Source organism: Pezoporus occidentalis, unplaced genomic scaffold, assembly GCF_034315485.1.
Source record: "Pezoporus occidentalis ecotype Australia unplaced genomic scaffold, CSIRO_AGI_Poc_V1 ctg276, whole genome shotgun sequence".
Taxonomy (NCBI): domain Eukaryota; kingdom Metazoa; phylum Chordata; class Aves; order Psittaciformes; family Psittacidae; genus Pezoporus; species Pezoporus occidentalis.
This window is the reverse complement of record NW_026914675.1, coordinates 561,477-585,832: the sequence shown is the minus strand read 5'-3', so window position 1 is coordinate 585,832 and position 24,356 is coordinate 561,477. Positions and strand designations below refer to the sequence as shown.

At 50.9% G+C, this 24,356-nt stretch overlaps 1 protein-coding gene across 3 annotated transcripts in view; it reads right to left on the bottom strand.

Moving 5' to 3' along the window:
* Positions 1-24,356, bottom strand: part of STK11 (serine/threonine kinase 11) — a 33,662-nt gene that overhangs the window by 3,363 nt on the left and 5,943 nt on the right. For 2 of the 3 annotated variants that reach the window (XM_062625072.1, XM_062625071.1), the window contains exons 2-8: positions 20,809-20,892; positions 18,088-18,177; positions 17,864-17,996; positions 17,237-17,373; positions 16,900-17,027; positions 10,906-10,963; positions 4,435-4,628 (exon numbers count right to left, since the gene is read on the bottom strand). In XM_062625072.1, coding sequence (XP_062481056.1) covers positions 4,435-4,628; positions 10,906-10,963; positions 16,900-17,027; positions 17,237-17,373; positions 17,864-17,996; positions 18,088-18,177; positions 20,809-20,892 — 824 coding nt within the window. Of the gene's footprint in view, positions 1-1,829; positions 2,745-4,434; positions 4,629-10,905; positions 10,964-16,899; positions 17,028-17,236; positions 17,374-17,863; positions 17,997-18,087; positions 18,178-20,808; positions 20,893-24,356 lie in introns of those variants that run through there. The other variant, XM_062625073.1, reaches the window with a different exon arrangement.

Sequence of the window (24,356 nt, the reverse complement as noted above, 5' to 3'; positions counted from 1 at the left end):
CAGAGCATGGGTCAGGCCATACCCCACCTCCCGAGCTCAGGGTCCTTCCTCTTGTCCCCACATGCCAGCGCCCATCTGCAGCGCCTCAGATAACCCCACTGGAGCAGAGCTGGAGGCTCATCCTTCCCTCCCTCAGCTGAACTCGGGCCAAGTCAATTCCCATTTCTGGCTGGGGAGGGAGAGAAATAACACATCCAAACAGTTCCTCTGCCTTTTGTGCGGCTCTTCCCTCCTCCTGCTCTGCCTCAGCCCGGCTCCCCGAGTCTATTATGGCCACAGCACGGAGGGAGGGCACGAGCTAATTTTACCTCCTCACCAGTGACAGTTGCTGACGTTCAAATTAATGAAAACAAGAACTCAACACGGGCTGAAGTCTTGGCAACTGCCTGCCCACGAGGAAGCCGGTGACCCAGCTCTGGCTGCTGGAACAGCGACATCCTACCTTGCCATTACCGCCTGCTAAAAATACAGGGATAAAAGGAGGCTGAGAGAGGCACCGGGAACGTGCGTGTGCATCCTCACCACCTCTCACATTCCTTAATGGTTCCATCCAGCTCATTCAGGCACAAAAAAAAGGCTTTGCTATAAACTCAGGAAGCAGCTTTTGGAGTCGCTGGGTTTGTCAGGCACAAACACACGTTCGTGACTTGCAGCTCCAAAGGCACCTCCCCAAGCACCAGCTTTACCTAAAGCCTCCAGTCCTTGCTCACCAGCCTCAAACCGAAGCCGAGGGAGCAAAGGATGGAGCCTCCGCAGGAGACCTGTGCTGGAAGCAGGAAGGGGTTAATGGCAGGGAGGAAAAAGCAGAGCACAGCCTTCTAAATGTGAAAGGGGCACAAGATGCTTACACGAATCTACTGCATCTCCCAGAGGAGATCCTTCTGCAGAGGACACGGGGCCACAGAGCTCCCCTGGGATGAGGTGCTGAACACCCCTGAAGCAGCTCTCTCTGCAGGAGTCTTTAAAGAACCCTTTAACATACAAACACAGTCCCCAGCCCCTTCTTCCTCTGCAGGATTTAATGAGGTTCCTTCTCCTCCCTCCCCAACACCCACCTATGAGTCACTTTACTCCTGCTCTCGCTGCCCGGCAGAACCACAACTGAACCCACAGGCAGTTACAGGGCTTTGATGCTTTTATTGCCATAGGGGGTCTCTGAGATGCCACAGGGGCCTGGAGCTGAGCGAGTTCAGAGGGATCCTGCAGGAAGACCCCAGTAAAGAGATGAGCGTTCATCCTCCACTGTGCAGCACCCGCAGCTCCCTCCTCACCCTGCTCCTCCCAGAGCTTCTCAGGAGGGTTCTGCTTCTGGTGAGGGATTTCTGCCCACCACAAAGACTGAACCTGCAAACTGCACCTTCCTCCCCCCACATCTCCCTCCTTCCTCTTACCCTTTGGTCAACAGCCTTATTTGAAGGGATCTCTACAAGACCTGGGAACCTCTGTCACAACCACAACCTCCCTCAGGCAGGGCCCAGCAGTGATGGCTGCACAGGAGCAGCATGAGAACATCCAGCACAGAGGAATCCTCTTCCTGCTCCGGGCGGTTCCCTGGGGAGCTCTGAGCTGTGGCCCACATCTGGACTGCTGTGTCTGATGGCTCTCAAGGAATCCACCCTTCATGGACCCATCCAGCTCAGCCTGTAACACCCAAGGGCTGGGAGGAGGACATGCAGAAGCCACTTCACTATCTACCTAAGCCATTAGCAACAACTCTTGAAACAACCCAAAGGCTAAACCCCTCAAAAGGCACCAGTTAAACCAAAGTCCTGTCCAGCCCACACACCCTGCCTAACTAAGGTGGGAAGTGCTGGTTTATGGGGCCCCAATTCATCTTTAGGTCTTTAATCCCTCTGAAACAGCACAAATTACACACGAGAACTTAAAACATCTCCCAGTAATTTGCCTGTCATTTCTGAAATGACAGTTCTTATTTGGGTTTAAATCCTGCTGTTTGCATTAAGAGTATGCAATAGCTGGTAGTGCTGCTCTGGAGATGATCTCCCACTATCAGAGTCACCTGCCTGTGTGGGTACATCCAGCTCACTGGCAGACAGGGCTGCTGGGGGAGCACCAGCATGTGCAGCACCCAACCCCAGCACCAAGAGCTCCAGACCCTCAGCAGCAGCTGGAACAGGCAGCTCCATCCTGGGCTGCTGAACACACCACTGCTGTGGGGAGTCTGCCCAAGCTTCTGCTTTTTACATCCCATAAAGCAGGCAGCAACGCAGGCTCATCCCCACTGGGGAAGCTAAAAGGAGACAGAACATTGCAACCAGAAGTGAGAACAGGGAGGAACACATCTGTCCAAACTCATTCGTGGAGCAGGTCTGCAGGAACAGGCTGGATTTCACCAGTAACCCACTCTGCAAGGGCTCACAAACCATCTCATTACAGTGCATTGAGCCCCTCTGCTTAAAAATACAAACCCAAAAGCTAAGGAACGATTCCCTTGCGGAACAAAGTTATCTGCTTTGGAAACAATGCAACTGTCCTGGAGACAGGGAGGCTCCTGGGGGAAGCAGGGAGATGATCCTGTACTCTCCAGCCACTGCCATTAGCTCAGGCCAAGGGAAGCCCAAGGGGCCAGTGGCTCTGGGGCCTAGGCTAAGCTTCACTCTCCTCTTCTGCACTCACGGCTGGTGGGAGCACGGCTTCTTCTGCAAACAGCTCTCCAGGGCTGCTCAGTGCTCTGCTCTGTCCGCTAAGCCCTGCCTCTGCTTCCTCCTCCTCCTCCTCCTCCTCTGCAGCTGGGAATGCACAAGGAAGCAACAGAGCACTGTTAGAGAGATGCACAAGCTTGCTCTGTAGACTGACACCCAGAAAGCAGTTAAGACTCTGCTCTTGGGTTGCCTGAGACAGTCAAGCACTAAGAGCAACAGATCCACTCTCACCGAGGTTATCATCTGGCCCTCCAAGGGAGCTTACACACAGACCAACGGTACCTTCTGCCTCTTGAAGCCAGTTTGGAAGGAAAATATAGCATCAAGAGAGGGATGTATGTGATGCTGGTTATGGATTTTCAAGCCTCATCATTGTGCCCAGTCCCACTGCCTGTGATGGGGCTCCCAGCCCCAGCACTTTGGCAGAATCAAGTCTTGGGCACTTATGCACAGGCTGTTCCCAGTGAGAGCTCTTGCAGAGGGAAACAGCAAACCCTGACAACAGGGAACGCATCTGGCAAGTTCTCGTCTCTCCTGTTTCTGCACTTAGAAGGGCCCCATCAATCAAGTACGTGCTCCACGAGCCTTTTTAAGAGGATCCCTCCCTTCAGAAGCCTCCACTGAGCTATGAGGAAAGGCCTGGCCCTGATCACATTCCAGCACAGAAGTCCATGGGATGTAAGAAGAGAGCAGAGGACAGAGCTCTGTGGGTCACCCAGCTGGCACGGGGACATTCCTCCTATTAGAAAGGGTTATAAATTCCCCAGCTGTCACCAGTGAATCAGCACTTGGAAATGGACTGATTCCACTTTGCTGAGACACCATCATCTTGGCAGCTCCCCCTTGGACCCACCAGTGGATGTGCTTGGACCCTGTTGGGGGCTGAGCATCAGTCTTGAACTACAGAAGCCAGGGCTCTCCTCATCACAAGGGAAGGTCGGGCACAGGAACCTCTAACACAGGGTGGTGAGCCCATGAGCTCCCCTACAAACGGCACTTGACACCTGCCCTCCAAAGCAACTGAACCAGGCTGGAGCAGTCAATCTACAGCTCATGTTCTGTTGATGGAGGCAGTGAGACAAGGAACCTGCCCTGATCACACAGCACTGCTGTGATGACTAAAACCGAGCAGCTTTTGTCTTTAGTCTTACCACAGCCATGCCCTTCAGCCCTCACCAGCCACATGGCTTACAGGAACAGCCAGGCCAAAGAACAGGCTATTTGATTACCACCTCTTTGTTAGAGCTGCATGGCTGAAACCACACACCCCCCTGCACTTACTGGTTGGCTCACCTTAAAACAACAGGAAACCCCTAACAAAGGAAGAAGCAAATCTGTAAGCAGATAGTTACCAAGGCTGGAGCAGAAAAAAGAGCTCAGTGTAAGGCTGCAAGCAGCCTTCTTTCTCCAGATGTGCCATCTCCTCTGAACACTGAGTCATTTTAGGGCTCTGCTCCAAAATAACTCAGTCTAGCAAAAGAATTAAATGTGCTAAACAACACTGTCCAGGAGGAGCAGCTATTAGTGGATGAAGGAAGGAAATGGGCATATGGGTAATGCACAGGAAGGGGCATCCTGGTTGATCAAGTAAAGGATGGAGGCATCCGGAGCATCACAGCTACTCACCAGGTGTGACTCACCCCATAGTAATCAATAGTCTCCTCCACTGCTGAGAGGATTAGTTGGACCTCGAGGCCTTTCCTGAAAAGCTTGAAATGGATGGAAAACAAGCCACTTCTGCCCTACCCATCCCAGCACCATTCCCTCCTACCTGGTACTGTGAAGTCCTGAGTGTAGATGATATCATCTTCAATGTCATACAAGTCATCATCTTCTTCCTCATTGTAGCCATGCAGATCTTCCAGATAAGGCACCGCCGTCATACTTCTCCACCGGTCCTTTGTTTCTGGGCTGGGAGGAATGGGCACCAGAGCCTCTGCCTGAGCGTGTTTCTTCCGAAACCAACTGCAAAGAGGCCAAGAGCAGCGGGTCAGCAGCACGCCTTCAGTGCCCAGGAGGCACAGAGAAACCCCTCACCCCACCAGAGGGGCCCATTCCAGCCCAACATTCAAAGGTTCAGCATGGAAAGCCTCCTAGATGGTTTTCTGCCACTGCGGGGTTTTTAATGTAGAATGAAAGGGAGGAGACTCAAGAAAGGTGGGTGTCCTGCTGACAGCACCACAGGGACACCTGCATCTACAAAGAGCAGCTCAGGGCCTGGAAACAGAGCACAGGAACATTTTCCCCATCACCAACTCGAGCCCAGACCCTCGATGAGTCAAAACACAGCAGAGCTGCTAGAGCTCTGAGATTTGGTGTTAAAGCAAGCAGAAGGAACTCCTCTCCTAAAGTTGAGGTTAATCCAGCACAAGACAACAAAGTCTGCAGAATGTCAGTCTAAGGAGAGCGGTATTTACTCCAGAGCTCCTTTAACAGGCAGTTTCCAACAAGGCCACAGCAGAAACGCTTCTCCTTTATCCCTTTATCCCACTTCTGTCTCAAAGGACTTCTATTACCCTTAAACCCAGAGTGCTACCATCTGCCCAGCAAAGGGTATCAGCTCTGAAAGCTGTTCTTAACCAGATCAAGAGACTAACGGTCATCACACCAGCATCCCAGGAGCCAGCTGGGTGCCCTCTTGCATTCTTATCATCCTTCTTAGCAGGGGTCCAGCACTGGGCTGTCTCTGGGACATCTGCCAGTGCTGCACGTGGGCACCGAGCTTCCTGGAAGCACTGCTGGAATACTCCATGGGATCCTCTCTTCTGAATGCAGGTGGGAACACAAGTTCCTTCAGACCTGGCTATTTCTAACCTGCCCTTCCAGCCCACACCCCCCAACACATCCCACTCCTTTCCCTGAGCCAGTCAGGTTTTATCACTCCAGTTCCAGACTCGTTTTAGGAAGGAAGGGTTGGATGCCCCTTCTGCACAGGAGAACTGTAAATCTAATGTCATTCTAGTCTTACATTGCTTTGACATTGCCTGAAAACACAGTGGCATTCTCACAAAACTATCCAGCCAAAGCAAAGAGTTAGGAGATGAAAATGTAGCTACTGGGACAAATCAGCCTGGATTCAGAGGAGTGAACCCTCACCCAGGGACCTGCTTCACAATTAGCATCTTTCAGCTGTCTTCTCTGTAGCAACTGAGTTTTAAAGCGAGGAAGACAGCAGCATCCATCCTGCCACTTGCAGGAGGAAAGAGCAAGGCAGCCCCTGTAGCCTGAAGGTTAAGGAAGTGTGTTTTGGTTAATCATGTGTCAACACCATGCAAGGAATCCTGTTCCATCCAGATCCGACTGGTCAGGTTCCACCTCTGGTGCATGAAGAGGCATTACCAGAGCGAAGGGAAAACGTCAGCCCTGCTGCTGGCCCAGCAGGACCAGATTTTGGCCAGCAGTTTTAGCAAGGCCCCTGTCTGGCTTCCTTGGTGATGTGCATGGCACACAGCACTCCCAATCCCATCATTTCATTTCCCTGCCTTGCGAGGCTGCTTTCATCAAGGAAGCAAATGGCAAGATCACCCAGTGCAGGGCAGCAGAGCCAACACAGCCACCGGAGCTGCAGGGATCCAAACTGAACAGCACGGATCTAAGGAGGATGGAGCATCCTGACAAATGAGATCAGAATGACTGCCATTAAAAGGAGCCTTTTCAAAGGAGGAAGCCTGGAAGTCTCTCCAGCAACCGGTGTTGTTATTTTGCTGTGTTTCAGCTCTGCCTCTTGCTTTCCTTCTGTCCTACTTACCAGGAGAGTAAAAATAGGTTTTTATTAACAGCAGAAACCTGAGTCGCTGTGCTCGAGTCATAATGATTCCATCCTCTGGGAGGTGATTTCAAACACTTGCATATGCATGTATGGTAATGAGGCTAGAGACTGAGAAGAGAAATTCATTGAAGTTCTAAGAAAAATCAAAGCCCTCTTGGAAGGAGCCTCAAGCAATTCTGTATGGAGCAGCAGAGTATTTCCCGGCAAGCAATTTTCCAGCAGGGACAGACATTCTGCCCCTGCACTGGTGCTAAATGTTATCAGTGAAGCCTTGCTCTTCAGCTGAGGACCACTGGCTCCATCAAACACCCCCATCTGGCTCAGGAAGCTGCTGCCCACTGATGAAGCCGGAAAGTGGCCACTCTCCCATCGCTCAGTGATGCAGATGAGGTCGACTCCATCCTCACCTTTCCTCACTGACCCTAACCCATGGGCTGGATTAGTGCTGCCCACAGATATTCCCCCATTTGTTCCCAGTTTCACAGATGTTTTCTGAGCCAACGATACAAACTCCGCTCTTTTCAAGTCCTGGTACAAGCAAGGTTAAAATAAGCAGCAGTAAGCACAGCTGCAGCTTCCAAACACTCCCAGCTAATTCACTTCCCATTCTAGGTCACAAATACTTCACTTTGCTTGTTTTGTACAGGGACAATTTGCTCTGAAACCAGATGCCAAGCTGCAGGCCACCACCCTGCCAGCAGGGAAGGGTTATGAACAAATCCCCATCCCTGGCAATGCTCAAGGCCAGCTTGGACGGGGCCTGGAGCAACCTGCTCTAGTGGAAGGTGTCCCTGCCCATAGCAGGGAGTTGGGACTGGGTGAGCTTTAAGGTCCCTTCCAACCCAACCCAGTCTGTGACTCTATAAAAGCACTGGGGAAGGTGGTACAGCAGCTCCAGGGCCTCAGGAAGAGACAGGAGGCTGGCAGGTTAATCTGCACCTCTGCTAATGAAAGGTGGGAGGTGGAAGTACCTTCCCTTTCTTGCTATCAACTCTGGCAATCGTGTCTACGACTGAACAAATTAAGTGTGACACTCGTGGAGAAGGAAGGCAGGATGGTTGCCTTGGAAACGAGGGACAGAGGTAGAATTCTGCATCCACTCCATCACTCTAAGTGCTGCAGCAGGGTCAGTGAATTAGCTACAAAATGCAGTGTATGAGCATTAAGCCCTTCAGCAAAAGCACAGGGTAGAGGAGATGGTGAATGGTCTATAGAGAACAGGTTGGTAACTCCCTGGCTCTGGGCAGCTTCTCTTCACTGGCCTGTGTTTCCTCCCTCCCCAGAGTATGAAATATTCACAAAGGGGAAGTGAAGAGCTCAGTTTTCCATGCAACAGCTTCCTATCCCGATCCTTCCGGGAAGAGCAGGCTTCATGGCTCTTGCACTGTTAGGCAGGGGTCAACTTCTGGCAGTTGATAAACTCCCAGGCTGAGAGCTGGGATCCATTTCAGTTCACAGCTCGGAGGCTGCACTTCACACGCCTCATGAGGAGGCCTGAAAAGCTTCTGGAAGCAAAGAGGAGAATGTGGCTTTGTCCTGAATTAAAACCAAGTGCAGAACCATGAGCGTGATGCAAGGGTTCAGCTATGGAAGGGAAGGGAGGAGAAAGCAGCTGGCAGGTACCACCCTAAGTAGTCTCTGCCTACAGCAGTCTTCAGGCAAGGCTCTGGCTGCAGGGGGGAAAGTGTTGGGAGCAGATGACAAGAATAAAGGGAGGAATGGCAGAATTCCCATCGCTGGGCCACGGACACATGCCTGCTGCTTCTTGGAGCAGGACTCAACACTCCTCAGTGTTCCCCTCACCCCCTGATGAAGCCCTTTATCCTTGATCCCCCAATGACAGCAAGAAACAGCACCTCATGGGAGGTGTTTATCCAGCTCTGGATGGATCCCGAGCACCCAGACACCTCCTCTGTGACACTTCCCTTGGGATCACCCTTCCCACCGTGCTGACACAAGCCTGCTCTGGCAGCACCTGGCTCCACTGCTGGTTTTCAGGGCACTACACAGCTGGTTTTCAGGGCACTTTGAGAATCTCCCTTGTCCACCGGAGCAAGGCACCAGCCACAGCAGTTCAAAGACATGAAAGGAGACTTGCAGCAGCACGGGAAGGCACTGGGTAATTCTGGTTTGAGGCAGTATCCATCCCAGCAGGGCAGCCTGGGGAAGGCGCTTGATGTTTCCATAGCCTAGTTCCTGTGCCTTAACACATGCTTTTGTGGGAGGAGTGTAGAGAAACCTAAAATCATTAATGACTATTTCTCCCACACACACACAAAAAGGAACCCTTTTCTTACTGAAATGCTTTTCCAAAACCCCTCTGAGGATCCCGAATGGCTCCTGCTGTCCTCCCCGCTGCTTCGTGTGCTTCAAAAATACACCAGGGTCAGGTGAAGCAGAAGGGCTAAGCTTCCCTCTATTTAAAGAAAACCAGGAGAACCAAACACTGGATCCTTTAGCACAATGCTCCTTCACAGAGAGGAGACGGACAGGCACATCCAAGCTCTGCTGGGTTTGATGTCATTATTAGGATGCCACAGCAGGAGGAAGGAGGCAATTACTAACAGGGGAGAAAAGCCTGTTAAGAAGCACTGGTTAAGCTCACAGCAAACTAATAAGGGGCTAAGCCTTGGAAACGTTCCTGTGTTTGCAGGTAGAGCCTTTCCTCAGCCTCTCTCAGGGCTATGAGATGAAAAGCCTCCTCACAGCAGCTCTGCCCAGGGAGAGGGCTGGCTGGGCACAGGAATCACTGGGATCTGCGCCTGCCCCCATGCCAGAAGCTTGCTCTAGTTTCTCTGGCTTTCTAAAGGCAGGCAGGGTCTCTAGAGAAGCCTCTTTGCTTCCAGCTGGGCAGAGCTGACACAAAAACTCACTGCCACCTGGGAGAGGTATAAATGAAGCCCACAGGGCTGGGTAAGTGGCTCAAATACCCAGCGTATACATGCAAGAACCAGCTATGCTGCCCTAGGCTGAGGGGCAGTTCACCCACAGCATCTACAGGAAAGAAAGTGCTTCTAAACCACCCAGTAATGCACTGCTGGACTTAATTCCTGCTGTGCTTCTTCTCAGTGCAAGGGACTGTGTGCAAGCTGGTCACCACCCTGCACCAGCTGTAATGAACAGGAGAACTACTTCATTGGGAAGTACAACAGTGCTTTGCTGTCTGGCTTGAAGCACTCCAGTCCTCAGTGGTGGAGGGGAGGACGGTCAGGAACAGCAGGAGCTTTTGTTTCCAAGAGCAGCTCTATAGGTGCTTCAAGTGCTGTGCAGCGTTTCAGAGGCCAGCCCCAAGCAGCGTCTCATGTGCACGGCAGAGGAGGCTTGAAAAGCCAACGTGTGCTCCCATCCCCTCCCAGACTCAGAGGAAGGAGTGCACAGCTCCTGGCTACTGGTAACAGTTGGCCTGGCTTAACTGACTGCCCAGGCTACACAAGACCTGCCTCCTGCCTCGGATCCTCACCAGGGGAAGGGAGCAGTTGCTCCCCTGTGGGACACCGGCACGGTTCAAACCCGGCTCTGAGGCTCCTGCAGATGCTCCCCATGCCATGACCTCTACCAGGGACCAGCAGCTGGCACCACATGGTGACCACAGCTGGTGGTTTTCCACAGACACACCAAGAAAACGGGGCTCTTCCTGCCTGCAGGAAGCACGTTGGAGGCCATCGCCTCCCAGAGCCTTGTTTTTCCAAGGTTCCCAAAAGCTTCCTGGGAAGCTGGCAGGCAGGGCCCCTGCTGAGCAGCTGTGGTCCGAGCAGCTCTGCCTGTCCTCAGAAGCACTTCCTATTCAGAGAGCAGATAAGCTACTGCAGCCTCCGCAGTGAAGCATCCTTCTGATGCTTTTTGTTCTTGTACTTTTATCCGCCCAGGAAATCTCTGCTCCGAGGCAGCACGTTCAAACAGATCCTCAAGGAAAAAAAAGAAAAAGCCTAAGAGATAACAGGGCCCTTTCTCCCCCCAGACAATGCCAAGGAGAAAGGGGGAGGGAGGAGGATGACATTAAAGAGAAAGAAAAAAAAAATTCCTATTGTCCTGGAATGCTTCTGCACATCCTGATTCCATATGGAGCAAATACTGAGGGCTATTTCTGTCACCGGACTGCCCAGAAAACCAGAACTAACACACATTACTAAACAGTCCTAGTTCAATAACCCAGCTTTAAGGAACCCCTGTTCTTCTGCTCCATTAGCACTATCCAGAGCCCTTAATTACCAAGAACCAGTCACACTGGAAGCAGATTTCCAACATATTCATTATTTACTGGTTAGCAATTCAAATGCTTGCACCGGATGCTCTAATAGGAGGGAAAAAAGCCAAGTGAAGGTTGCCAGAGCTCCAGCAGAGCTGGAGGAAGGGTATCTAGTGACTTCCATGTGTCTGCTGTCAAAAGGAAAAATGAGTTGAGAGCAATAGCACAGGTACATTAGCATAAGAAGCAGAAAGAGAATGACTAATAGGAAGAAGCTGAACACTCACTTGTGCTGCCTTATCTGCTGTATTGAAAATCTCTTGGCTGGGTCGTATTCAAGCATCCCTGAAAAGAAGGAAAAAAAGTCCAGGTGTGATCACAGATGCTCTCAGCCACGTTGAAGACAGAAAGCATAAAGCTCTGCCCTTCCCTCCCACCTCCCTCCCCCAATAGCCACTGGGGTGTCCAGCCCTCCTGGCAGCTTAGGGAGCCTTTACATCAAGGAAGAACCTGCTGCTTGAGGCACAAGAAGCTCAGCACAGCATCCCCACTCCATTGCTGACTCCCTGCTCGAGGCTGTTACTCAGTTTCCCCACCTGCAAAGTGGATATGACCTTTCCCTCCTTCACCCTGCAGGGGCAGCAGCTTGCACAGCCCTGGATCATACGTCCAAGTGTGTCTTCAGGCAAAGAACATCAAGACTTTGCATTTCACAGAAAATGCTACTGAACTCTCTCCATGGAAGAGCCAAAGCCTGAGGCACAGCATACATCCAGTTGCTCAGCACACATCCAGTTGCTCAGCATCCCAGAAACTCCAGGCTAGTGAAATTCTATTGTGGAAGTAGAATAATCTACTGTGCCTCCTTTTGCCCCAGCCAAGAGGCTGATTCCTGGCATCACCTGCTACGATAACTGGGTAGGGGGTAAGAAAGAGGATAGAGAGGAAACGCAGCTCTCTAGGAGAGAGGGAGGTGGTTTCCTTCAACAGACCCACAGGATGCTCCACTACCTTTCAAAAGCTCCACAACTCAACAGAGGGAAGCAGCAAATTTTGCCATATTCTTCAGAAAGCAGCCAGTGGCACCTAACCCACCCATCCAGCAGCACCCAAGCCGCTCCCCAGCGAAGGGTCCAAGAACACATTCCTCTAAACCAACACTAAAAAAGTCTCACTGCTGCACATTACAAGGAGTTTTGCTTTCACTGGATGATACCCCCCCTTGCTGCTCTTGCAGCACCAGTGCTGCTGTGAAGTGGTGAAGCAGGCCGCATGAAGAGAAGAGGTTGGGACAGAGGGGAGAGAACAGGAGGACTCCATCTCCAGCAAGGAGAAGAAAGGCTACACGAAGCACAGCTGACTGACAAACAGGAGCTAGAGAAGGTCAAGTGCATCACAGGCATCTGGCCTCATGAACTCAAGGCACTCGAGTCTTTAGAGCACACAGGAAACTGACACTTGCCCTGCTGAGACCACAGGAGCCACCACGCAGCTACGTCAGAGTTACACGGCTGAGCAAGAGTGAAGCTACAGCAACAGCTCCCTGCTCGAGGGCTGGCAGCCTCCTGAGCAGCTCCTTCTCCCTTCTATCTTCTCTCCTGAGCAGGCTAAAGCCTAGAAACAAGCAACTGCCAGCCCATGCTGCAGCTACAGACCCCAGCCGTACGTGGCAGCAGTGCCCTGTGCTCCAGCATGTCCCCCCAGCAGGCCCTACAGCCCTCTTGGAGGCTGCAAGGGACCCTGGAGATCACCTAGTGCAAACCTCCTGCTTGAAGCAGGCTCAGTTTGCCCAAGGCTGGGTCCAGTGGGGTGTGGAATGACTCTGAGGATGGAAACTACGACCCCTCAATGCAACCTGCTCAGGCTCCCTTGCAGTAAAGGAGTTTTCTCACGTTCTGGTGGAATTTCTCCTCACCTCATAAGAAATAATAATTGAAAAACGAGATGGGAAGGTGGTTCAGAGTTAAAAAAAAGTCCCCCACCTAATTAAATAACCTATTAATAACCTATTCCTAAGATCATTAGGCAGTTTCACAGCTGAGCTGCCCAAATGTGTTGGCTTTTTTAAGAAATAGGACTGCAAAGAGACCTCATGTGAAGTTCAGGGGACACCAAAGCAAAAACTGGCTCAGTTACATCATTCATGGCATCAGAAACAGGTAAGTCAGGAGACCCCCCCCCCCATTTACTGACTTAAAGATCACATCTCAAGGTGCTTTAGGAATCTAGCTTGTTATGATGAAGAGGCCCAGCAGCACCAGTTACAGACAGCTCTGGTGCAGAGAGCTGTGTGTTCTCAAGCAGGAAGATAACTGATGAGAAGGAGTATGTATTTACTGAAAAGGGACCGTATTTGGGGCAATGTTTGAAAGAAAATGGCAAGTCCAATCACTGATAATGTACATTCATGCATTCAGCTCTGACTCACTTGTGGCAACGCTGTGGCTGGAGTCCTGTACTGCGAAGAGACTTCCTCAAGACAAAACATCATGTACTATTCACCAGTCATCTCAGAGTGTCTGCCCACAGGAACCACACACTCTCTTCTCCCATTTAGGGGAAGGATTTCCATGCAGTTCATCTGTGAGCAGAGCTGAGACTCTCTGGAATGGGGCGACTCTTCAGGGGATGCCTCACTCACAACCTGGAAGGATTCACTGTGCCCATACATGGGGCTCTGAGCCCATCACACACCAGCAGCCTCAAAAACCCTTTCAAATCCTGTCAGTGCAATCCAGACGCTGGAGGCCATGAGCCTGTCCTGACTCCTTACAGGCTCCAGCCCACACACCTCAATCCTCTGGGACAAGGCAGCCCTACAGCACGTGGCAGGATAGCCAGTGTTAGCAGACAGCAGGTACATGGCTTGGGAAATGAGAAATCAGAGAGCAGGAGCTCATGAACCCAGCCTGGGTTTCACTTCAGAGTCTCCAGCTTGGATCAACATTCAAACCAACCAAGAGAGAAGCACTGTAAGTCCAATCTGTGGCAGGAGACAGAGCTTATCCCCTCTCCTTCATCCTCCGCAAGCACAGCCAAGTTCTGACCAGAAACTCCCTCTGCAGGCAAACCTGGAGCTCTTGATCAAACACGTGGAGGAGTCACCGTGGGATGGGTTACAGACACCAGGGTGCTTGCCCTGTGCTCTGGGGACAACCTGCTCCTGTGGAATTAAAGCACCCACTGTGCCCAGAACACATGCTGTAGTGACAGGTCACTGCAGTCGCACATGAGTGAGAAACCAACCAACCTGTGCCAGGTGCCAAGGGCTGTAGCAGAGTCTGAAAATCAGGTGTGAACACAGTGACTGCAGTCTCAGAGCTTCCTCGTTCAGTATTAAAAGAGGAGGAAGAAGAGCTGAGCTCTGTCACTTTGCTTGTCCAGAAGCAAACTGCATACAAGTTGATAAGTCATGTGCTAATGCTGACAGAAGAACCTTAAGGCTATTTATAAATGCTTCCACTGACACATTGTTCACAAGGCAGAACAGCACTGGCCCTTTGCTCCTCTGTCAGGGAAGAGCATAAATAAAGCTTCATCCCTGATTAGGGAGACAGAAAGAGGAGCAGCATCTCAACTAATCCGTTGACATACACTGGCCTGCAAGTCTCTTTATAAGTCAAATACCCCAGGAGCTTAAAAGTCCTCTAAACACTGCTTCTTTTGGAAAGAGGAACAAAGAAAGAAAAACAAGCTCAAGGGGCAGAAAAAATAAAAACCACTATAAAAGCAGTCCAGAGGAGAACAGCAGAACCTTAAAAGGTGTATTCTAGTGATCGCTTCATGCTACTGTGGTCAACACAGCACTTGTAGCCAGAGAGGAAATAAGCACTTTGCAGCATCCTGAATCCTTCCTCACAATCCCCCCAGAGCAAGTGCTTGCAGCACTGCAGAGTGCTTCAAGAGTCTTTTAAAAGCAATGCAAAGGCAAAACCAAGTCTCTAATGAGACGGAGCTGAGCTGTGCGGGTCTGTGCTGCTCACTAAAGCAGCCGACAGCCATTGACAAGATCTGATCTGCAGGCTCTTGATTCAGCTTCAACCTGCTGCAGAAGCAGCAGGCACCTACCAGGAAACACGGATGTTGTGGAGGAAAAGAGCAAACTAAATAAAGCCTTTGGGTTTTATCACCATAGCTACGTAGTATCAGCACCACGAGGCTCAGCCCTCCCCTGCCGCAGGCACCCTGGTACCTGCTGGGCTGTGGGATGCTCGGTCACAGAGCAGAGGGAAGGGGCAACTCGATGTAATCCATCCTCCACAGATTCACTGTGCACTCCAACAACTAGGAAACGTCAAGAGCAGCAAAACAGACCAGAGAACACCAGGTTTTGCCAGCTTTTTCTGTGTTACAGGTGCCTATGACAAGAGGAGGGGTAGGAGCAAGTTCTCAGGTGGGACGGAGAGAGGACAGGAATGGGAATCCTGAGAGCTTCCCATCACCCTGGGCGAAAGGGTCCAGGTGACACAGACATCTCCTCTGCCTACCAAACACAGTCAGCTTGCATCTCTGTGGTGTCTGAACGCAGAGGGGAGGATGACAAAGAGCAGCCAGGATGAAGGGAGCAACTCAAGACAGGCGTAAGAGCTGCACAAAGGGCATCAGGCACAAGGCTCCTCCATTTACAATGAGGCAGAAGGAAAAGTAGGAAATTCTGACTCCAGGTCTTCTACAGGGGATGGAAAGAGAACTGAAAAGGAGTTATTCTGCTAATGAAGCCTAAGATTTTAAGCTATCAATATCCTCAGGACAAGAAAGAGAAACAACTGCCACGCTTCATTTCCCTGGGGGACAGCACTAAGTGCAGAAGAGAGGCTTATCACAAACCTCAAATGGTTTCTGCTGGGCGCTTCAGAAGCCTGTCCAGACAGACCACTGGACTCGCTCCATTTGGGCAATTCCCAGGCTCATAAAAAAGGCCATGTTTTGAGTGAGTGTTCACAAAACAAGCACCACACACGGATGAGGACATTGCTCCCTGGGGTGCGTGGGTACGACATGGAGCATGCAACAGTCGGGAGTGCTGGGCTGCGAGCAGTGGCCACATGAGGCTCAGAACGACCATGGCACCAGCTGTACTGAGCACAACTGGAAGCTCTTGCCTGTGTGATGCCTTCTGAAAGCTCTTAGGGCTGGTTACAGCTTCTTGAAGCACACAGAAACAGCACTGGCCCCAGCTCCACGCAGCCATCGGGAGCAGTGTCCTCATGTGCTGCCTGTGGCATGAGGTGCAGCCATAAGCTGGTTTGGAACCCTCAAAGGCAACGGCCCCATGAGCATGCAGAGGGCAGCACACAACCGGTTGCAGACCTGAGGACAGGGCTGACAGGAGGAAGGGAAGCTGCTGTGGTTTGCTCACAGGCCTTCACCCACACAAGCACCAGAAAAATGAACCTGAACCAAGGCAGTGTCAGCCCGTATCCAAGGTCTGATCCCTCACAAACAGCTCAAGACCTGTGCCCCTGCTGAGGGCTGGGGAGTGTGACCACACAAGGCTGTCCTCTGCTGATGGGACTGCAGGAATGCTGGTCGGGATCTCCCATGTACTCAGTCACATCCTACCTGCTGCCAAACAGGCACTGCTGGGCAGCTGCTATGCACAGTGTGGCTGCTGCCCTGACATTCACCTTCCCAAAGCAGACACTGCTCAGCACTAAACCCCAAACTACTGCAGTAAGTGACTGGAGCGAAAGAAAACCCAAACAAAAGCCACAACTTTCTCCTGTGACCCAGAAAGTGCTGCTTCTGTTTCTACCACAGCCCTTGGGCACCAGTCACTTTGCTCACAGTATCCTAACTGTAACTCTCAGTTTGAGGGGAAGGAGATGACAGCTGGGACTGAAGCAAGTAAATTCAGAGCAGAGCTGAGGAGGGACAGCAGAGCCTGAGCACTCAGCACTTCACAGTACGGAAAGCTTGGAAAGGGATTTCATTGAGTTCTCCCTTGCAAAACCTACATCAATGCTACGATGTCATTTTAAATCTAACCTCTTGTGGGTTTTGTCTTTAGATGCAACAGCTTCTCAGAGCACAAGAATCATGGTGCAAGAACCAACTGTACAAGGGGTAGCAACTGCAACTCATGCTTAGTGTACCTCAGGAAAATGCTTGTGTTACAGATGTTTCAAAGGCTTATAAGGTTCCCAAGCACAACCACGCTCTCTAACAGGATCCTGTATCTTCACAGGATACTTGGAATGAAGCTCTCCCCAGCACTATGCAAGCTGAGCATCTGTTGCATTGCTAAGTTTCACCCTTGCAGAGCCAGCTGGGAGACTCACCTCTCAATAAGTCCGAGAGTGGAGGACCACAATCCTCTGGAATTGTGTAGTCACCTTTCCCGATGTTTTCAAATAACTTATAGATATTATCCCCTTCAAAGGGGTACAGACCCGTTGTGATGTTGTATCTGTGAAGGCAAAAGGAGCAGCTGTATGAGAAAAAGCACACAGAGCAGGAGAACACAACCCCATCCAAAGCAGGTACCACCACGCACCCCCCATCCCTGCTCCCCCCCCACCGTACAGAAGAGCAGCGATGGCAGCAGACAGCACAAGACTGAGCTATGTGGGGCTTTGTCATTTTGCTGCAATTGCTGGGTGCTGCACAGACACTTACAGTGTGACCCCTGCGGACCAGATGTCTACTTTAAAGCCTGAAAAGGTGTCAAGGCCATTGGCAATTTCTGGTGGCTGGAATGCCGGCGACCCTTGGCTCGTTCTGCACGTGTCATCCTCTGCAAACGGATGCAATGCCTGTGGCAGAAGAGACCCATTAGCTTCAAACTTCCAAGGCAAACAAACTGTAACCGTGAGAGAAACAAAAGAGGAAACCTCTGATACTAAACTGTTGCTCACATGGGACGCCGTGCTGAGTCTGTCATGAGAACATGCCACTGCAGCAACTACATGCCAACAGCGACAATCCTCACACCTCTCCTACCCGGCTAAAACAGCCTTTAAATAACAAGAAGGATGAGGTTATGTAGCTCATCACCATCTCACCACGCTTGTGGGCTTTTCTGAGATGGATGTCCTCCTCCGTATGCTTCCCGGATGGAAGTTTTGTGCTGTTATCAACAAAAGTGGTTTGCCAATGGCAATAAATATTCAGAGTCACTCGAGAGCACTCCACAAGTTTAACAGAAGCCCAACTGCACAATAAATCACTTGGCACCACAAAGGTCACCTCCCTGCAGATTGTCACGCTTCCCACAGGCTTGACTTTGCTGCAGTTCTCACTTACCTCTGCTACGCCTAAATCCGATATTTTTAGTGTCCCATTGGTTGTTAGCAGGAGGTTCCCCGGTTTGATATCCTTGTGGACAATCCCTTGGCTGTGCAAGTATTCCAAGCCGTCTATAAGCTGACAAAAGTACCTGCAGAAAGAGTTAGAGGAGAAAAAGTTCATAGACTTCCACAGACTGTGAACTGATCACACATAAACCAAAGGAACCGACTTGTACTTACCCGTGAGCCTGAAAAACTGGAAACCTCTTTTCCGGGACACTGTCCAGCATTTCCTGCATCCCACACACACAGTACTCCATCACCATATACGTAAAGGCAGCGTTAAGGAAAGTTCAAGGTCAAACACTTCTCAGTGCAGGCAGAACACTGGGGCACAGGAGGCAAAGCCGGGCCCCTCAGTGAGCCAGGCCAAGGGAAAGAACCCATGTGTATGGGTTCTTATGGCCACCTGTACCTCTGAGACCACTGAAACACGAGGTGAAGCCCACAGAAGTGAGGTTGGGATCTCACAAGCGTGGCACAAACAGGGTAATACTCTGAAGGGGCTGCAAACAGAGTGAGGAACCCCTGGCAGAAGCACCCTGGGCTGCAGCGTATCCTTCAGTACCGTGGCTGTTCTGGACCTGAAATGACAGCGAGGTCCCAGCACCTTCCCCAAAGCTTCTCTTATTCTCCACGTCCCGTCCCCACACAATACAGCTCGATGCACTATTTAAGTGCTGCTCACCCCCAGCCCCACCGTGGTATTTCAGCAGCAGGAGGTAGGAAGCTGCTTTGAAACTGTGTGGATTAAATGCAGCTACAGCAGAGCTGGTGGCACTTTTCACGTTCCCGTGCAGCATATTCCAGTGTTCATCTCCTTAAGCTTTAATGGAATGAACTAAACAGCTGCCTGAAGCAGTAACTGCCTCTTCTTCCTCTCCCTGGGCTTTTCAAGGCAGACACTGCGCTGAGAGGGGCTTCTAAGAACAGACCCTGAGACATCTGGTGGCTTTGCCAAGGGAGTGCACCTTCCAGCTACAGAGCAGCGTGAAGCAGGGCTGCCAGGCAGCCATACCCCACAGCAGTGCTTGGTCACTCATGATTCCTGGCAGATGCTGCCTTAACCTAAGCCTAAAAGAAGCTGCTTATGTCCCAGGATACTATCGTACCTCTTCAGGCAGGAGAGGCTAAAGAGACCCGGGCTGTAAGTGGGATCTGTGCTAAAGACTGCTGCCACTTTTGCAGCATGCTCCATCCAGGAGCTCAAAACACTGCTTTCACTGAGCACTGCTTCCTTGCAAGGCCAGTGCAGTGAGTAAGGGACTGACCCATGGAGCAGGCAGCCTGAGAGTGAGCTACTGTTCAGGTGGATCCATCCCCAAACCTGATCACTGTGTGGCTGCACAAGTGCTCGCATCCTCAGCACACTGAGCGGGCACCGGCACTGCCAGAGTGCCTGGAGAAGGGGGAATCAAGAGCACGATCATGGATGAGATGAACCCTGCTCCCAGGGAAACACCAGCTTTCACCAGGTACCTGCCCAGAATAAGCATCCAGAGAAACAGACTTTCTAGGAGTGTAGAAGCAGGTAAAAATAGTGACATCAACCTGTCCTTGCAAGAGGACAGCACTGAAAAGCAGTTTGTGGCTCTTCAAACACTACTGCTCACAGAGTAAAGCAGGGAACATCCCCCCTGGTTTGAGAGGTCACATTCCTGAAGGAACGTTTTGGGTTGTCATCGCCTGTTACCAACACACGAGGTCTCTCTCGAGCTCTTTTTTCCCCCGTGCTTCTCCTTTAACAGCCTAGCTTATTAAACAAACGGTGTCTTGCGATAGACAGTAATTGAATTGCAGTCCCTTCGGTCTGTTAAGGCTACCAAACAGGCAAAAGTTGTCATGCTTTTTTTATACTCATGATTTGGTGGCAGAGTGTTTGGCCTAATTAAAGCACACAATTAAATTACCCATTTTCTGAAGTATTTAGAAAACACGGTCAAAAAGATAAGCAAAGATTTAGAACCCGAGCTCCAACAGATCAGCAAAATAAACTCCCAAACTGGTTAAGTCCAAGTGCACTCTGAGCATGGCAGAGATCAAAAACTCAGCTACTCAGTTGCAAGCTAAGGTGGGCAGTTACACCAGTCAGTGCCTACATGTACCTGGGGAACAGGGCACTGCAATAATACAGTGAAGTCCGACAGATGCACTGAGATCACAAACCACAGCTTGAACTCACGACTGGAGCAATTTGGTCTCAAAAAGCCAGGCTGTAGGTCTTGCAGAGGATGTGCTTTCAACTCTCACCACTGTTACAAGCTTTAGGTCACTCAAAGCACTGGCACAAGGGACAACAAACCAGAGGAGGCTTGGGAATCCATTGGAAGGGTAAGCAGCAGAACACACAACCTGCTTAGGCAATGGTGCCAAAGACCTGCCTAGGGAGAGCTGCAGGCGCCCGGTGCCAGCCAGGGGCAGGGTTGGTTCTTCTTGTGATGGAAAGAGACAAAAAATACCTAAACCATTGCCAAGGACTTAAAGGAAAAAGCATTTCAGGCATTGATTTCACATAGCATAGACAATAAAATGTCCATCTTCAGGGGAAAAGAGGCACCGAGACATCCCACAGCTATGACCAGAGGCTGGAAATGACAGATCTACAGCTCTTCTTTCACCTCTGAGCTGCTGAAGGTCACATAATAAACCAGAGTGTTTGAGGGTCCCCAGCCCTGCAACTGGGACCTGGGCACAACATTTCAGTCCCTAACTGGGAAGCTCAAGAAAAGGAACTTGTGTGGAAAGCATTCCAGACATGCAGCATGTTGAAAGCTGTGCAAGCAAGTTTAAGCTTAAGAAACTCTCAAAGGGGGCTCGACCAAAGCAGAACTACCATGATTCAGCACTACAGCAGAGAACAGTGGGAATTCAACCCTTACAGTTGGGTGAGAAAAAGGATATATTTTCTGCTTCTCTTCATTGTACAATACATCGACCAACTGGATCACATTTTTGTGCCGCAATCGTCGCAGGAGCTGAATTTCCCTGCAGGAAGAGGAAAGGAAAAAAGTTGTGTTAAAAAACGCCCATTTCCTTACTACAGATTAAATCAATGCTTTTTAAGTCACATGGATTTTGAAGACACTTCAAACCGTATTAGGCCCAACTGCTTCACTGGAGTCACCCAAGCACACTGACAGAAGGTCTTGAATTCGCTGGTCCAAGGTTAGATCATGAGGAAACCTGCTCACTGAGCAGGGGTACAGGCACCAGTGCCCTTTCAGCAGCAGCACGCAGCCAGCCTGCTCAGGGCAGGAGCTTTAGTCCATTGCTCACAGACAATAGAAGTGTTCTCAATGAGTGACCTACCTGTGTGCTGCACGGGAGATGGGTGGTAAGACTGCTCCGTGCCAGGGCTCTGGTGCCATTCAGCATCACACCACCAGATCTCACAAGGTGCTGGTGCAGTGAGCCAAGCCACCACCTCCCACCTGCACAGCTCCGCTCACACCATTCCCTATGGCCCCAGGCAAGCTCCTCATCATTCCCAGTTAAAGGCAGTGCTGACTAAAGGAAAGCTGGAGCTGCACAGGCTGCCCTGTCACCTGCCCAGGCAAGCCAAAGCCCACCCCGATTTGCTCCATGTGTCAAGGAGGTGGCTTTAGCAGCTTCCCCCCAGTTATGGGTTTTCACACAGCGGTGCTGGGAGCTCAGCTCAGCACCAGTGTCTCCAGTTACACCCCTGATGATGCACTGCACTTGTGTTTACCACGGTATCTAGGGCAGTCACTGCCAAGACAAACCTTTCATGTTTGCGCTTCGTGCTTCTTCGTACGCAAGTGTCATCTGCAGTTACAAGAGCAGGAACAGATTTGCTCGGGCTTCCAGGCTCCAGGGAATGTTTTTAAGCAGCATCGTGACCAGGAACAGCCCCCACAGATGTCGGTGTGAGGCAGCACCGAGGCAGCATCGTGCCATGAGGTGTGCTCCAGTGCCAAGCGTGGCAGAGCAGTTAGCGCACAACTGCAGCCCAAAAGCTGTTACCTAAGCTGGGAAGCAACTTGGAGAGCAGTTACTTGCCCCAGAAAAAAGGAAATCAAAGGTTTCTATGCCTAAAAAGCAATTCCTCCTGATAGGAAGCACCTTCCTTCTGAGCACCATCACATACAACACACAAGCAGCTGGTCAGCGGTGAGGCTGAAGGCCAAAGACCCCCAAGCTGGCCAGTGCATTTGTAGGATCAGTTTAAGTGTCTTTACAGATGAGTTCGTATAGAAATCACCCTGAAGACACATCGCATCCCTCAGGGGCAGTAGGAAACGGAGGCAGTTTCACAGTGCCCTTTATTGAAGCTGTGATTTCCAGGAGGATTCAGAAGTGAAGTGGCGACCAATCTAAGAATTACAACATCGGTCTCAAGAATGGGTGGAAAACAGGAGTTCCAGTTAATCACCCCATTTCTTCCAACCTTAACTCCTAATTTGTCTTGACTGAGAAGTTCAGAGATCTGAACTGAATCCTGTTGTGGGGAATAAAGAAAGTAAAACTGAATGAGCAGACACCTTCCCTCGGCTGTGAAAGAGGACCCTTGTCTGTCATCTCCTATCGGCTGCTTTCATCTTCCTCTCTCGGGCTTCTGTACCGTGCCCCAAACCACATTTTAGTATCTTTTGCATTAATCTCAGCCTGCAAAGTCCCAGCTGTGAAGAGGAGGAACAGGAGAATCAGGACAGTCAGGTCAGGGTGGTTCTGTCGGCGTGTGAAGTGCAGATACTGCTCCTCACTTTGTGCTGCTGCTTGTGCTAAACCACACGCACGCTCTTCTCTCCAGCTCCATTTGCTAAGCTGCTTTAAGGAGCAGGGTGACATTCCAGCAGTTAGGACCCCTGAAAGCAGCCTGACAAGGACTTCTGAGCCAGCTTTGGAAGCAGGAGCCTCTGCCCAAACATACAACATGCCAAGCTCAAAGCCACCCATCCCATGCCTGCACCGTGACGGATCACAGCCCATTAACCACCAGTGACTGCTCCTCCCAAAGGCTCCTATGGTGCAGGAACACAAACAGGTTCTTTGAAAGGTCTTTTAAGGATCCCTGAGTGGTAGTATTAATTATTCACCACCAAAGTTTAAGCCAGGCACTTTTCCTTTCTCATCTATGGCTTTAGACCCAGCCCTGATGGGAGCTAAGCAGAAACCTGGGGTAACAAGGCAAAGTGTTGGGTCTAAATGGCACACAGGTTTACAAAGTGATGCAGCTGCTCTAATTATGGGAATGACCAAAAGGCTGAAGTGGATTAAATTAGCCTAGAAACTGCAGCCAGCATCAGGGCAGGCCTAAGAAGTGTCTCTGTAATGAAGAGAGACGGGCCCAGGGTTCAGGCCAAGAGAGGGGCCAAGCACACGCATGGATTTAAACAGGACTCTTCTGCTGTGAAGCCAAAGAGAGCTTCCAATATTAGGAACACACTGGAAATCCTGATCCCAACAGCACACTCCTTGTCATATAGCTTGAAAGCACAAATGCTAACTCCTTCACCTTCAAGGGGCTGGTCACTGCTCCACACTGTGCAATGAGCCTCCTCAGTGGGATGCTGTGAACCACCCCGATGGCCACACACCCACCATGAGGCAGGGGCCAAGCAGCCCGTTTCCCAGAGGGAAGATTCCTGCTATTTTTAGCTCCTCTGGCATCCTGGAAGGAGCAGACCCAGCCAGAGCAGTCACCTCTGACTCCATTTCAGTCCCCCCAGCTCTGTTGAGCCAGTGCCCTCGCTGCTCACCTCCCCGGGAGGTGCCCAAAGCTACTTCTTATCCCCCAAATTAACACCAAACGCCACCAGTCCCCCCCTTTTATCACAGCTTGCCTGTGCCTCTGACAGCACTAAGGATGAGGTTTGGGTGCCTCTCCTCCCAACCAAGGCCAGGTGGCTTCCTGCCTTTCCCAATCCAGCCTGGGGTAGATTTCTGGGATACCTTTTGAGCTGCTCCTTGCCACCTCCACAACCTAACGTGGAATGTAAATCACAACAGCTGCTTTTGAGTTGCTTCTTTACCTCTCAGAGGGAAAGGGAGAACCCCAGTGAAGGGCCAGGCTGTGCTTCCTGCAACATGGTGATCACTTCCATACACACCCTACTGAACAGTGCCATTACGTAGCCAGAATAGTCTCCATTATGGAATTCTGTTCCTGGTTCTCCAGACTAGAAAGCCCTCGAGTGTGTGACAAGCCAGCCTGCTTCAAAAGAAACCATCTTGGAGGAGGAAGAGAAGAGAAAAAGATCTTCCAATTTGTGGGTTCTTACATGGTTCTGCCAGAGCCACAGAATCCGAGTTATCCCTCTCCAGGTACCTCGTCTGGGCAGGTAAGAGGGAATGGTGGTGCTCAGAGCTGCGTATAGCAAAGCTACCTACTTGTACCATGTGCTACGTGATTTTGGAAGGTGCCAAGAATGGCCTAGGAGAAGACACCCCTTCCTGGACCAGTCTAGTAAGATCTTCACCACAGGATG